The sequence below is a fragment of the Colletes gigas genome, unplaced genomic scaffold (genome assembly GCF_013123115.1).
Source record: "Colletes gigas isolate AHSC1104 unplaced genomic scaffold, ASM1312311v1 Colletes_gigas_Sc00048, whole genome shotgun sequence".
Lineage (NCBI taxonomy): Eukaryota > Metazoa > Arthropoda > Insecta > Hymenoptera > Colletidae > Colletes > Colletes gigas.
The window spans coordinates 885,403-900,945 of record NW_025106677.1 but is presented as its reverse complement, the minus strand read 5'-3'; the positions used below and the strand labels follow the sequence as shown (position 1 = coordinate 900,945).

The following is a 15,543-nucleotide window of genomic DNA, read 5'->3' as shown; positions in this document are numbered from 1 at the left end:
GCTGCCAGTGGTTGGAGGTGAGTCATTTTTCCCCAGCCATCCTAATTTTTCTTTACTCGTCTGTAAAGACACACATTTCCCTGACTTTCGACAATTTTCAACGCGAATGTTTTCGCCAAAACTGATTCGCGTATTCGAGTTATGCGAAGAACACGATTATACTACAGTGACAACCATATTCGATCGATTTTATCGTCGGTTAATACCGAATTTAAGATTAAATTCTTACGAGAATTTACTTATTTTTACGCGTCGTAGAAACAGATAACGTATCTTCTGGCAGACTGATATTTTGGTTTCAAGTAGGAAAGTGTTTCGACTGCGGTTGGACGAGAAAAAAAAAAAACACTCTGCAGCTGTGGACGGTCAGAAGCCATGCTGCTAGACATTGGAAATCCGGATTACGCGTATAATCGTTCACGCGTGAATAAAGAACTTCAACGATACGGTTAACAATATTTCGACGTTAGACGTTGCTACGAGCTATGTTATCGAGCACTTAACGCGTATAGGAGTTCGTAAATTTCTTAACAAATCGCTAAAATCCTTTTACGAAGCGTCGAAGCATCTTCTTCGATTTTTCTCACTGGGTGATATTATACTACGTTTCTCTTCCCACTGCTTTAAGACGCGGTATGTTTTCACGCGATTAAGGAAGTATACTTTATCGTCGAGTTTCTTTAAAATAACATACCGTCGATTCGATTTTCTTCGACTTAAACCGGTATTCGACGGAGAAGCTGGGAAAGCTTTTCCAGTTTGTCCTGAGACATCCGGGGCTCCTGGTGCGAAAATTCTTCAAGGGTGCGTGGCCACTATTGATTCCAGGGCTCTGCCACCCTTACGCACCCTCGCATTTCTCTTTCCCTCTCTCTTTACCCCGGTTACCCTCTCTGTCCCCACCCAAAATTCTCCCTTTACCCCTGCGCGCCCTTCGTCTTCCGTGCTCCCCTTGGAGGACCCTTTCCTCCTGGCCCGAATTACGTCGCTCCTCCTTGCTTTCCTTCCATCGGCTGGTCCACCCTGGAGGGGTAAAAACCTCTCTCGTTCGTTCCCTTCGTCTCGGATCGCTCGTTTCTACGGCCGTCCCAGTTATTAAACTACCCACTCCACGGTTCTACGGGAATCACGTGGATGGCATTGCCATTGGAAATTACGTTGATAAGAGCTGCCCGAGTAATTATGTGTAGGTACAAACATTCGCGATGACGGCGTTTATACAATCGCTTGAACGCGAAGACGCGACGAGGGTAATGTAATATACAGGGTGTAACACGTGGGTATACCAGCGATGGTTTTCGGATACAAAAACAATGGAAAAAGTTTCGATAAACGCGTGACCTGTTTGACCTTGTTCTCAAGTTATAGCCACGTTTGTTCTCCAACAATGTCGAGTTACCTACCCTCGAAATGGCATACGCTTGGAGTATACCAGTACTAGCGTCGAATAAACAATTGTTTTTAATGGATCCCAAAAATAAAAATTCCAACGATTTCAATACGCTTGGAGTAGACTAGTACTAGTGTCGAATAAACAATTGTTTTTAACAATTGCGCAAACCATAAACTCTGAAAAATGTATACGCTACCCCTTATATTAAATGGGATAAAATAATTATTGCGGGAAAATATTATATAGAAATATAAAAAATGCATAAAAAGTTATGTCCGAAACAAACTGAATTGATTAATAAACTTGGCGTATTGCTTCTCCGTGACAGTACTCGACTGCATTGGCTCTACGAATAATAAAATTGTAGCAACTTAGAAGGTCGTAATATCTTTGTTAGCAGACAGGATTCGAATATCATTTTTCTAAGGACGACTAACGATTAACCTTGACGAGTCCTACAGAATAGGGATAGTTGCTTCGAAGGTTAACGCCAGATCCATTAATTTTTATGCGCCCGGAAACCATTTGCCGATCCCCACGTCACGTTTTGGCCACGCTTCATTGATACCGATATTTACGAGCCGTCCAACTATTAATTATCCTTAAACACTGTCTTAACCTACCCCAACCGTCATTACTGCGAGGAACAAAGAGCCGCGATCTGGTTCGCGGTAAGGTATGCACTTTCGTCTCGACATGACTGTGCAACAAGCGAATTCGATGTTGTTTGGTCGGGGAATGGTATTTATCGGATTCTAGAGCCAATTAACCGAAACCTACGGAATTCTTGGAACACGTTCTAAAGATATCCACGGTCCTCGTTTTACCGGCCATATAGCCAGCCAGTCGATTATCTGTTTTCACGTAATACCGAATCCGCAAGTGTGAAACTGACAGCGCAAGGGTAATGATTTCATAGGTGGCTAAAGCAAAAATAAGTCACGAGCCGTAGAAGACGGTTCTAGGAAGCCGATGTGGATTCACGCTCGATGAAGAGGATAATCGATTGATCATTTAGCGAATTAGTTGATGGGGGTTTTAAGCTGGTAGAAAAAGAGTACACGAGCTGGTTTTCAACGACGCCGGCTTTTACGAATTTACCACGATCGAGAGACTCGAAAACGTCCAGCAGGCAATATATTAATATCAAAGGTGTATTGCAGATTTTATTAAATGCATTTAGAAAATTTGAGCAATCGCTGGCTCGAATTTTATTTTCAATATAACTGTACAAAAAAAGAAAGTTCTATCTTGCGAAGGATTTTCGACGTACAAGCATCTTCTTTATAAACATGAATTAAATTTGCCAGGAAATTACACTTTACTATCTGGAAATTAACCAGTTTTCTTTCTAAATGCACTCTGAGGAACTCGTTTTTTCTAAACGTTTGTCGCAAAATAGTTTTGTCGAAGGACGAGTCACCTCTGTTGCTCGTTAAATTAACCCCGTGTAATAAAAATTCATAGCACAACCACGTGACCGAATGGCACATTAAAAATTCAAGTTCAAGCTGGTATTATAACTGGGTGTCCACTTGTTTATAGTGGATCAACGTCTTCGGTTGCGCGTCCACTCCCCTCGCGCAGTGCGTTCGTCCTTTTTTTATCCTGCAATCCCCTTTGCGTAATTCGGTGATTTGTAATCATCATTTGTTTTCTTCCGGGAGATCATGGCACATGTCGTACAGGTGTGCCATTCAGGTCAAATCCCGGTAGAACCCGTCTTAAAATTATGATCATGTTGCTGACCGTTCGAATTAAAGTTCGCAAACGGAAGCATGGATGCTTAGGGTATATGTTCCCGTTCAATAATTTTATCACACTATCCACCGTGACAATCTAAACGTTTTTCTCAAACAATCGCATACGATTGATGCTTAGATTTACTCTTTTACTTGGATCGATTTTAATGTAGGTAAAAGTAGAATTTATTAATTTTTCTTATGAGAGTAACATATACTATCAACTGTAATTTTCGTCGAACGGTAGAAAATGGTTGAAAAAATGAAGGAAGAATCTGCAATGTTGTTGACGATATAAGCTCTACTCCATGGGAAAATAATATGTATGGATATAAATTACGAAGTGGATTTCGTGAAGAGGGCTCGTCAGGATTATTTTCCGTTCTGAAAAGGCACAACGAACACACATAGAATTCAGCGAGGCGTTCGGTCGCGTCACAAATTCAAGTGCTATCCGGCCATGATTCTGTGAATGATAAATCTAGTTCAAGGATAACACCCTCGTCATTGCCAAAGATAATGACGATGAAACGTGAGCGCAGAAAAGCCACGAATACCCGTGGTCGACCTGCACCCATATACCTGCAGGCATGCACAAAAGAAAGGCGAATCCTTCCTTTCTACCTGGCCGAACAAAGAGACCTCCGTAACGGAATCAACCCTTTGGCTCAACGAAGAACCAGGAATCCGTATTTCGTCGTTCGGAGATTTCATTCTTTTTATGGTCCTGGACGTTCGGTAAAACTCTACGCGCAGTTTCGAAAACCCCCAGTACCGGTCGTACTTGTCGATTCGAGCGCTAATGAAACATGAACCAAATACACGTGAAATAACGTACGGCGGTGTCTTTTAGAAAGTCACGGTAGTTGGGCACTTGTAATCTCCCCCTTTTGGGTTACAAGTTGATCAGAGAAGTGCCCTTGATGTCGACGAGCCCAGGGGTGAAGCGTTACATTTCTTAGCTAGTTGACAAGTCCGATCTGAGCCCGGTACAGCGAAACTGGTAAAAAATATCGTCCCACTTTCTCGATTTGGCCTTATTTATTCGAAAATTATTTTCGATCCGAAATTTAACAAAACAAGGGAAGCTTCGTCGTAGGAATCTGCGTATCATACCGCAGTATTTATCGTGTCAAGTTCTGTTTATCGTAGGAAGCTGCGTAGAAAAATGTTTCGATAAAAAAAGAGAAAAAAGTAATTCTTTACCATAGGATATTTTTAACATCGTGCTTGAGAATCTGTCAGCACACACCACGTGCTGTCAATATCTCAAATAGGGTCGATTGGCCGAATCATCCTAGGAAAACCGTCCAACTATAAACATTTACTATTTAAAAAATTTGCCAACATTCGCTCTTACAATTGCCATTTAACCGCGTTGCGGAGAAACGTAATTCGTTCAAAACAAACTAACACGACCATGAAAATTAAAGAAAAGGAGTCTCTATATTATTTGCTCCTTGGAATCAAATACTTTTTTCTATAACCCTTTACCACACAATAACGCGTCTGACTCGTGACAAGTTCTTGATGTCAAATTTCACAATCGTGAGGCTACTCACTCGTTATCAAGACTTATATCAACACATTTTTATGTTCACGAGATATTCGTAAAACAAATTCTTTTCGCGATCTTGTACGAATAAATTTAACACTAGATTTACGGAAGCCGTCAATTTGACGGATGTCAGATTCCATATTTAAAATTGCAGAACGCGTAAATATTATTTTTTAACAACTTATGTTGAATTTGATTGATGCAACGGCATGAATATATATCCTAATTAAAAGAAAAATCGTATTTTAAAGTAATCGTCAACGTGAAAGGTATCAATAAATATATGTGCGGTCAATGCCCGTAAATCTAGTGTTAAACAAAATTTGTAAAATTACATTAAATCGTACTTTAAGGGGATAATGGAAAACTGTGTTGGTCATCGTGTGTTCTTATTGTCGCGTTCAAGTTCACTGGAAAAACAAGGTTTAGTGTTTACCGGCGCCCATCAGATGGCGACTCTGCTCGCGACCAATGACTCGTGTCTTTCGGGCTTTGCATTATCCAAGATGGTGTGCCGGCGAAATTTATAGTAGAATAATGTACGCGTCGGTTGAACAGGATAAGCGAATCTATATGGAGTATGTTTATCGAACGTTAAGGGTTAGGTATGTTAGCGTAACGATCGAACGGGTATCGAAGTAACATGGCATTCACGGGAAGAAAATGTCGCGTTCCGGTTTTGATATACCCACGCAGGATAGTCGAGAGCCTTTTCCTATTCACCCTTCTCTCGAGTCTCACACGCCGGTACGCCGCTATGTCTTTTGGTGGGGACGAACGGTAAGGCTTCCCCTAGTAGGAGAGGGAGGAACGGTCCGTGGAGGGGAGTAAACCCGGACGAGGGTGGGGGTACATTGGGCGCGGCCTAGGACGGCCGCGCACCGCGTTGTTATAAAAATAATATCAGTGTACCCAGCGCGCTTTCTTGTTAGATATCCCGGCCAATATAGCCGCCGTCAGCGCAGCACGCCGCTCCAGCCGTGTGTGTGTTTCCGTACTCGACACCCGTGTGCGTAACCGCGATCATCTGATAGGTTGTGCGTAAAATTCGGGACGAGCGTATCTCTCTGTCCTCGACGCGCATTTATGCCCCCATTGATCGTCGCGCGTTCGTCGTGATCGCAGCCAGTGCTGATCGAAACGCCCGGCGAAAACTGAGGAAAGGGGTAGCGGACCGAAAGGGTGCAAAAGACGGACGCGTATAGGGCCAAACGAAAGAGGGAGAGACAGGAATACTGGAGAACAGAGAGAGGGCGCACCCACGTATAAGCAGCGGAGTGAGGCCAGTGTCATTTACGAACGTAGCAAACGCGGTTCGCACGGAACGGAAGCCGGGTGTCGTGTCCGCTTCGCATTCGGCCGAGTAAAACCGCGCACCGGCGCCTTCGCCACGCGGCCGATTGATCCACGTGCGTCAGGGAATACATAAGTGTTACGTACGAGAAGAGGAACCCAGCCGTAATTCCGTGGAACGCGTCATTTTCCATCGGTGTTTTCTATCCTGTTGTGTCATCGTGCAAAACGGTGTTCATCATTCTTCGAGACAGAGAGAGGAGAAAAAGATATAGAGACAGAGTGAAAGAGAGAGAGAGGGAGCGAGAGCAGTAGCGGGAACCGGATAACGCACGGTCCCGGAATCGTCTCGAACGACCAATCACGTACGAGCTCTTGGCTGTCTCCGTTCAGTTGGTAAAAGTGCTCGCGCGTCTTCGATACGTGGAGGGATTTCTTGGTTGGCCAGAGAAAGAGGCAGAGACGGCAGGCGCGCGAGAAAGAAGGAAGCGACAGTGGGCCAGGAGGGTAAGGGGAGGCACGGTTGTAGAAAGCCGAGGAGCAGAGAGGCGAGGAGGAAAGTACGAAACTGCTCCACCCGCGCGAGTTTCCCTTTGGCGGTCGTTGAGAGAACGAGACGAGCGAGACTCTATCTTGGGTGGAACCTAGCGAACCCGGTGCCGTCGTGGATCGTTCCTTGCTCGTTGATTCTTTACGCGTCCTCTTCGCGGATATTTTCAATCGTTGCGTCCCGTGGTGCTGCTCCGCACGCGATATATCTATCGTGTGTCGTCGCGAGAAGAAGGTGGAAACGCCGTGAGGAGAGCGTGATCAACGAAAGGGACGAGAGCCGTGCGCGGAGGGCGAAAGAGGGAGGAACACACGCGCGAAAGGAGTACGAAATTAAGGAAACGAGAGAGGACGCTACTGTACGGACCAACCGAGAGTGCTTGTACGTCGGCCGTGTCGTGTCTTCGTCGCATATACGCCGTCGTGTGTCCTATTTTCATCCTTTTTCTCGCTCTTCTCTCTTTCATTCGTGCTCGTTCGGTCGCGCGAACGAGAAATCAGCCAGTGTTTAGTGCCAGTGTTTGTCTACCTCAGTCGATTAGCGGCAGCTAACGACGAAAAGCTGCATTAAAAGATAATTTAGGAGAAAAAAAAATAAATATATATATATAGATATATAATATATAATATAATATATATATATATATATATACATATATATATTATATTGAACAGTGCTAAACCGCGCCAGCGATTGTTGTAAATAATCCATCAGTTCTTGTGTGAGAATTACAACGAACGAAAAAGAACCATGTCCCTGGATAAGTTTGTGGAAGGTGGTTTGTTGCAGAAGGAAATGGAGCGTTTGGAAATCGAGGAGAAAAACGGCGATACCACGAGGTAAATTAGTCATCCTCTATTTACGAATTCCCGGCCTTCGTATCGTGTTTCCGGTGAGGTTAGAAATTCACCGACACGATCTACCGGCGATCACGCGCGTTGTCGATGAAACTTCGCGCCTTTTTTTTTTTTTTTTTTCTAACAATTAAGTTCTCGCACGCATATTTTTGTACGTATATTTTATTCATGGCGCGCGTACACGTCCCGGTGGATCGAAACGTTTCGCGAAAACACGTTTCCCTTAGCGAGAAACGCCAGCGATACGGAGCGATCGAAATTATTTCCGGTTCAAGAAATAAACGCTTTCGGTTCACAGATAACGTGATTCGGAATTTATCGTCGAAAGAGTTTGTCGATCTGGGAAGTATTCGCGAATCATTACGATTGCCTCTTGTAACTGCGTTTTTCGGAGCTAGCTTGGCAATAATAAACATGAACGAATATTAGAATACGCGTAACGGTTCTTCGTGTCAACAGATCGTTCACGAACACTTGACGTGCGCGCACACGTATACACGGAAGGCAAGTTTTGAAAGGCGGCAAGATATGTTAACGGTCTCGCGTACGTACCCGAAACGGATTATAAATGTACATTGTGTCTGGGCAACATTTTCGTCTATTCGATTCTCTTCCGTCGTTATATAAGAATTTAAAATCGGCCTTAATGCTTCGACAATTAAATTACGTAACGTCGAACTTTTCGGTAGGCTTTTGATCGTGCGATTTCTGTCGCCGAAATTCGCGAATTTACCAACACCGTTTATTCGTCGTAAACGTTTCCCTTTCGTATCTTGCATTATGTACGTTGTGATTACAAAGGAGCATTCGAAAGCATAGATCGGTGTATAATATATAAACGTTTTGTTTTTACGTTTTATATACACAACATTTGTTTGTTAACACTTACCTCGATTCTTTGAGATTGACGAAAACCCTTGTACATATACATTGCATCGAAGGGAGACTAAATGTTAAGTTTATATTTAATAAACGTTGTAATTCAACCGACTAACTAAACACGGAACGTAGACTTCCGGTGTGTGCTTCATTGTCGCGCGTGACAGGTATAATACGATTTCTTTTCCCTTCCGTAACCTGTTGGCTGACCGCGTAATAGAATTTTGTTATTTTGGCTCGGTCTTTCCGAAAACCGGATTTTCAAACGAAAGAATTTATTCAAGTGTGTCGTGCCGTGGCTGTTATCAAAGTTCGTGCTTTCGCAATAACCGATTCACTTCGCGATATCTCTCAATATTGTAGTAGGCCACGCCGTTAGAAGATGACCGTTTCGTTAAATGACTTGTTTTTTTTTTTCTAGAATGTTTGATCGACGATAAATACTTGCGTGTCGCTGGTATGGCGCGCGAATTATACCGTGCGTGCGAAAATACTTCCGCGTCGATGAGAACGGGATCCAAAATCGTTCGAGAACATATAATAAAAACAAATCTTAATAGTCGATTTTAAGTCGTTACGATAGCAATTAAAGCCCTGTTCTAAGAAGCACCGAAAAAAAAAATAATATATTTACACGATCAAAATAATAAGATAATTTTCAGTTACAGAACAGTGAATTTAATATCGAGTGTATGGTTTCGAAAGTGTAGATAACTAAATCCATTTATTCGTTATTTCGTTAAATGAACACAAAAATTTCAGTCGTAGTATGAAGTATTTTATTCTGGTATTATTGGTTTATTATTCGAATAAAGTTTTGCCTATCGTTGCTTTTCGCTTCATTCGGCTGTTATCTTGCTATATTCATCCTCGTTCTAACCAACGTACAGCAAGAGTTTGAACGTTTTTCGTTCGTTCTATTCGAAAAATTGAATCGATCGGTGCTTTTACGCGATAGCGTACGACGAACAATTTTTTTTTGTTGTTATTTGACTTTCCGGTCGCGTTGTATAACTGACGCGCTTTGTTTTTCTTTTCGCTAAGCTAGCCGTGGCCTTGATATCGCACGTGGCATAGCTTCGCGATCGTCCCTGAAATTCGGCGCGATCGGCGTCAACAAGGCGGGAAATGAAAATTCAACGTTAATGCTCATTTAAACTTCGTACGGATAGTGGTGTTTCTAGTCGTGTCGTGATTAACTCGAACCCATGTGTAATACACGCGACGCAATATGTTGGATCGTTCATCGTACCGCAATGACAATTACGGTTTATCGAGTGTTTTAGGTATATCCATTGTTCAGACGTACAAATAAAAAGATCGGTGGTATAATAATAAATTTACTAAATATGCAGATGAGAATTCTACGCAGTGATAAATGTAGTGTTTTTTATATTTAGTTTACAGCAAAAATAATTAAACGTTAAAAGAATGTAATCTGTTTTGGCTTTCCTCGTGAGTAAAATCGTAAACAAGAGACTCGCGTCGCGATCTATTCGCGTGCATTTCTTGCTTGTTTAAGATTTTTCTTTCGAAGGGGTCTAATGATCAAAACAGGATTAAATATTAAGAAATAAATTTGAATCTCGGTATACAATATTGCTCTATATAACACAGATGGAATTAATTTTTTATTTTTAATATGGTCTCCATTCATAAGTACAGTCCTCTATCAAGCACAGAACTTAAATATCAAAATATTGCGAGAAGAAAATACGCGAAAAGACGAGTGCTTCCACTTCTGAAAATTCTATGGAGAGAGAAAAGATTGGATTCGTTCGAACCCGGATCTTTCGCTCGCCAGGCGACTGCTTTAACCAATTAAGCTGTCCAGACCGTCGACGAATTCCTTTTTCTTTGAGTCGTGTTTCCTGTTGAATAAGCGCAGTTGGGGTGAAAAGATCTCAAACAAACGAACCGTGTACGCGGACTCGGAAGCCACAGTGGTCGAGAAGCAATCTTGCAATAATAATTTACTCGAACGGAGACGCGATAAAAGGTCGACCGACGAAAATGTCCACGCGGGCGTTCGAAGCGATTACCGCGCATGCGCGTGCTATTGCGCGCGTGACCATTCATTAACTATGTAAATACGAAATTAAAATTATTATTTTGAACATTAAAAAGTAGAGTAACTCGGACAGAAACACTATTACAGGATAGACTTTTTCTCGGAAAGATGAAAATAATACATTTACTCCAACCCAAGAATGTATAATATATGGGAAAGAATATATATCATTAATAACTATGATTTATTGCAAGTTATAGTGATCGCTGCAAACTATTTAGAATGCTTTCGACTTTACAGTTTAGGTCTGGGTTAGGAGATAAAATGATACATTTACCCCAACCGAAATATTATATTATGTATAATATATGGGAAACAATATATATCATTAATAACTATGATTTATTGCAAGTTATAATAATCATTGCAAACTATTCAGAATGCTTTCGGCTTTACAGTTTAGGTCATCATCGATAAAGCTTTGGTTTAATGATCTATGAAAATAAAAATGTTTTGTTTAGGAAGAGACACGTATTTAAGAGATTATGAAAATGAGAGATAAAAGTTGTCCATCCTCTAATCACGAGCAACGTGGAAGTCTGTGATATTTATCAATTTCTGCAGGTCATGCTACTATTGTGTTTCTTGTATCATATTACCATTAATATAATTTACTATGTCTCGCATTAAAGCTCACATGGTTAATTTCAAATCAATATTTAAAACAAACAAGCCAGTATTCTCGTAGCAAGAGTCCCTCTGAAGCCATCATGTGGATTACACGCGTTTATATTAACTTACGTCGCGATATTAGCATCGGTGCGTGGATGTAACGCAACGTTAATTGCAAAACGCGAAATGCCGAGGAACGTTTTGGGCTGGTTCCGTTGCTTCGTCAAAGGCGATAATTCACGATCAAGTTAGAAGGCAATTTATCGCTGGCAACGGAATTCGACGGTAGAGACACACGGAACTCGAACTTCGTATCGGCGATGCGGAACACGTAAACACGGATATTGAGACTCGGGCGTTACGTGGGTTCTTTTTTTCCCCTCCCCTCCCCGGGCCGGTGTACTCTCGAAGACACGTGGAATTCGGGTATCCGATTGTAAGCTCGCTTAAAACTTTCCACACACACACGCAGCGAGCGCGAGAGAGCGAGAGAAACGGCTCTCTCTGACTCCCTCGCGCTTCCGACACTTTCCGGCCTCGTCGTAACGATTGTCGTCGCGAACGGCGTTGTACGCTCGCGGGGCACCGCGAACATAATCGTCGGTAAAATCGATTCATTCACGATCGAGCCCCTCGACGCACGTTCATTCGCATTTGCCTCCTTTTCGTTGGAAAATTGCATTTTTGAAGAAATTTCTGTCCATCGTAATGGCCCGAAAAAATTCTATATTTTATATTTTCCACCTTTTATTTGTAAATGTTTTATTTATCGGGATGATCCAGAAACTATTGTGCATTTCGATCGTCTCTGCTTCGGTTTATTTTTAAACCGTTCATCGAAATAGAGCAAATATACTATCATATAGAAGGCTCCGTTCTTTCGCTGACTCCAAACATATATTTTTGCATCTGTTTGTGTTTTACTTCTTTTCATTTATTTTCGGAATAAATGGTCCATGAATCAATGTTTCGAAGCCTTGGCGCCGTTATTGAACATTTAGTAATGATATTAAACGCGACAGATAAACAGCCCATAAATCATCTTGTTTGAAATTACGTTTCACTAGTAATATAAACACTATTAGTATACACACTATTCGATTGTGATACCGTATAAAACGAATAAAGATCGATACTATTACGAATGTATCAAATATAATAAGCATAATCTAATCTGTATATGATAAAAGATTGAATATTCCGGGATTTCCATAGGAAATGTATAATTTTTTCAGGCCTTGCATAAATACAAGAGTAATAGTGTGAGTAGCTAATAAACAATATCGCGATAGTATCGATAATATACAATATTGTTTGTAGTTGATGCGTATCGATAGTCTAGTGTAGATATGAAACTGCTATCCAGTTTGATATCCACGTAATTAAAGCGATTCGATATAAAGTAATACTGATCTTGATTTAATCTAGTCTCCAAAATTCGAGTTTTTTAATTTGCTAGTCGTACATCTTCCGCAGAAGTGAAAGACCTAGATACTTAAATGCTTAACTTACATTTAGTTTACATATATTCCATCATAATCTTTGGTATCTTCATATTGTTCTTAGTTATCTTTTCTAAGTGTCTTTTCAACGTTTCTATAGATAGTATTCCTAGAAGAATTTTAACAAAGACCAAGAAGCTTAATCTCAGATCTACGTATAATTATTACGAGAATCGTATGATTGCTTTACACAGCGAAATTTCATGCAATCGAAGGATTACCGTTGATTTCTTAGAAAAGTTTTCGTCGCCTTCGAACGATGATTAATAACGCAATGACGAAACATAATGAAACGCGTCAACCGCCACGCAGTAGCTACGTTGAGCATGGGTAGTGTTTAGATAGAAAATGGCGCCTATAAAATAGGATCCAGGAACTGTCTCGAAACTATCGTAATGCCGTTGAAAATGATGGATCAAAGTTGGCCAAATATTATACGTGAATTATTAGTTATCTGTTGGTGATAAACATAGATACGTGTCGTCGGTTAACAAGTAGAGTAACGTTATAATAAATCGTAAATGGTAGTCGGTGAATATTCCATTGAACGAACGATGCGTTAGAACGCAACGTGCGTATGGGGTTTTTCCATGACTACTGCCACGATTACTTCTTTTTTTAGTGGAAACGCTTTGTGAACGATACGTTGGGGGTGTTCTTCGAACGTATACAATCGATGAAACTGCGTTCTGTATAAAAGAAATATTATAAAAAGAAAGATCGAGACTGCAACGAGCGATATACCGTGTGTCCGCGCTGTACACGTGCGAGGGTTGTGTGTGGCTCTCTCTTTTGGTGAAAACACGTATCAAGCTTTTTCCATATCGGTAACGTAGGTGTCTACGCGTACGAGATTATGGCGGAAAATTCGAATGAATCGTGGGGTCGTTCCACGAGAAGAAAATCATCGTCATTTAACTTTCGACGTAGTCTAAATTTCTTTTAGATACGGAGTAAAGTAATGGAAAATAGAAATACTTGTGTGTCGATCAATGAATTAAATAATAAAATGTATGCTTGATGTGTGAAAATATCGCTTGTCAACCGAAACGTAATTTTTTATAAGTTATTTAATTTGCATTTTTGTAACAGTTCTTAGGAATGCCATTTGTAGAATTTTATTTTCGTTCAAAAAGAAAGCTTCTTCGGTGTTCACGAGCGTCGTTTACCTTCTCAGGTATCCAACTCCGGTAGTAACGACAGAATGAAAATGTTCTTAGGTTTCTCGTTCGTCGATTTCAAAAGTTTTCATTTGTCTGCATCAGAAATTCCTGTTTGGGAAATCTCGGACAAAAGGTTCAGATATATCGTGTCTGTACTGTCAGGGTTACATCTGCGTCGGTTCGATTGTGTTTCGAAAGACCTGGACCGATTTCTAGGAAGGCTCTGGAATTAGCTCTTTAATACTTTTCTCTACCTGAGCTTCACGTTCCTGAATACGGCCGAAAACGTCCTGTGTATTTCACCTTTTGATCGAAATGTTGCAACACCACGCGTTACGAAATAATATTTTTTTAACGCCTTGGCGATTTTCTTTCTTAAAATTACTTACATCAACGAAACAAAATAACGAAGTAAATTATTCTCTGTACCTTCAATATCAGAAGTGTAACAGTTTCAGCGTAGCTTAATTTAAAATAAAGAAATTGTTGTGAATACCGAGACATAATCGTACTAAAATTAGAATTAATTATAAATCGATTATAATAAATATCAGTTGTTGCAACAATTAAAGATACAGATCAGAATTTTCGCCTCGTCAGAATTTTAAAGCATTCCACTAGAATGGAATACATTACCCTCATTCTGGTTTTGCATCGACTTGGAATTATAACGTACATGACCTCCTTTTTCTTCATTTCCAGACCGGAAAGCCTTAAAATAATACATTCATGAAAATTCAACGGCTTTTTTTTGCCTGTCGATTTTATCCTTCGGCGTATCAATAGGTTTTTAAACGAACGTGTTCCTAATCGATTTGTTCATGCTTCGGTATTTTTGTGAGTCAGATTTTTTGTTGGGGCGAAGCGAAATTTATAATAAATTTCTATTCGTTTACGAAACGATACGGAATATCAGTCCACGCCGTTTAAAATGTTTTTAAAATTTGAGATATGGCAGTATTCGTCGAAATAGACACGTGGATTCCCAAAACGTCGAACACGCTTCCAACAATACGTCTCTTTCGGGAATTTAAGCTTCCATATTGCAAATACCTGTTAAAAATTACACACACGTTTGGCCAGAGACGTCTTTTCTGTTTTTAGACGTAATATAAGAGTAAAATGAAACAACAGTGTTGAAATTTTAAATATATCAAAGAACATTTTATTCTTCGATCACATATAGAACATGGTCTTTATTGCGCGAGAATAGCGATGGAATAAAAACAGAAAACTCTGTGGAAAAGACGCTGTGAACTATAATTGTTAATTTTTCGCGAGAAATACGGACGTTGGATCCGACACAGCGTAGCGTAGAAATGGCTGGCGCCTTCCATAGGGTGGACGGCCGCCATTTGCAAACCAGCCTTCACCGCCACGTACGGTCATTGGCATACAAGGTGATACCGGTCGAATCACCATTACACCTATTGCAACACCTCGTGCGTCCTTCGACAATATTTATTTTTTCTATCGACGGTTTGTAAAAAAAAAAAACATTGATCGATTAGAATCGTTACTCGTCTTTTTCTTTCGATGTTGGCACGAATTCAGCGTTTGAACAGCGCTGGATCACGAGAGCATTACGAACCTTTTGAATCCGCTAAAAAGGTCCTCGTGCTTTTCTTCCAGCCGTTTGTGTTTTTATTTTATAAACAGTCACATCGTGAAGCGCGATCAAAACCATTTTGTTCAAACCACATGGTTATTAACTCTGACTTATCGAGATTCCCCGAAGAAATGTCGCTTTTAAATAGTTATTCTTATTTTTTAATAAATAATCGTATAATTTCTCGTTTCTTAAATTTCTTTATTGGCAAACAACTTAATTTTATCAAATCTACATACTTCGAATTAACTTTCCTCGACCCTCTGTTTCCTTATTCTTGCAATGATCATTCGTAATACACGAGAAGAAGATCG

At 40.6% G+C, this 15,543-nt stretch overlaps 1 protein-coding gene across 1 annotated transcript in view; it reads left to right on the top strand.

Annotated features, from left to right (window-relative positions):
* The first annotated feature begins 7,261 nt into the window (after positions 1 to 7,261).
* The window catches only part of LOC122403299 (insulin-like growth factor 2 mRNA-binding protein 2), a 71,626-nt gene continuing 63,344 nt past the window's right edge, over positions 7,262 to 15,543 (top strand). The window contains exon 1 of the mRNA XM_043406752.1: positions 7,262 to 7,375. Within this exon, the coding sequence (XP_043262687.1) occupies positions 7,287 to 7,375 (89 nt within the window). The 5' untranslated portion in view covers positions 7,262 to 7,286. The remainder of the gene's footprint in view (positions 7,376 to 15,543) is intronic.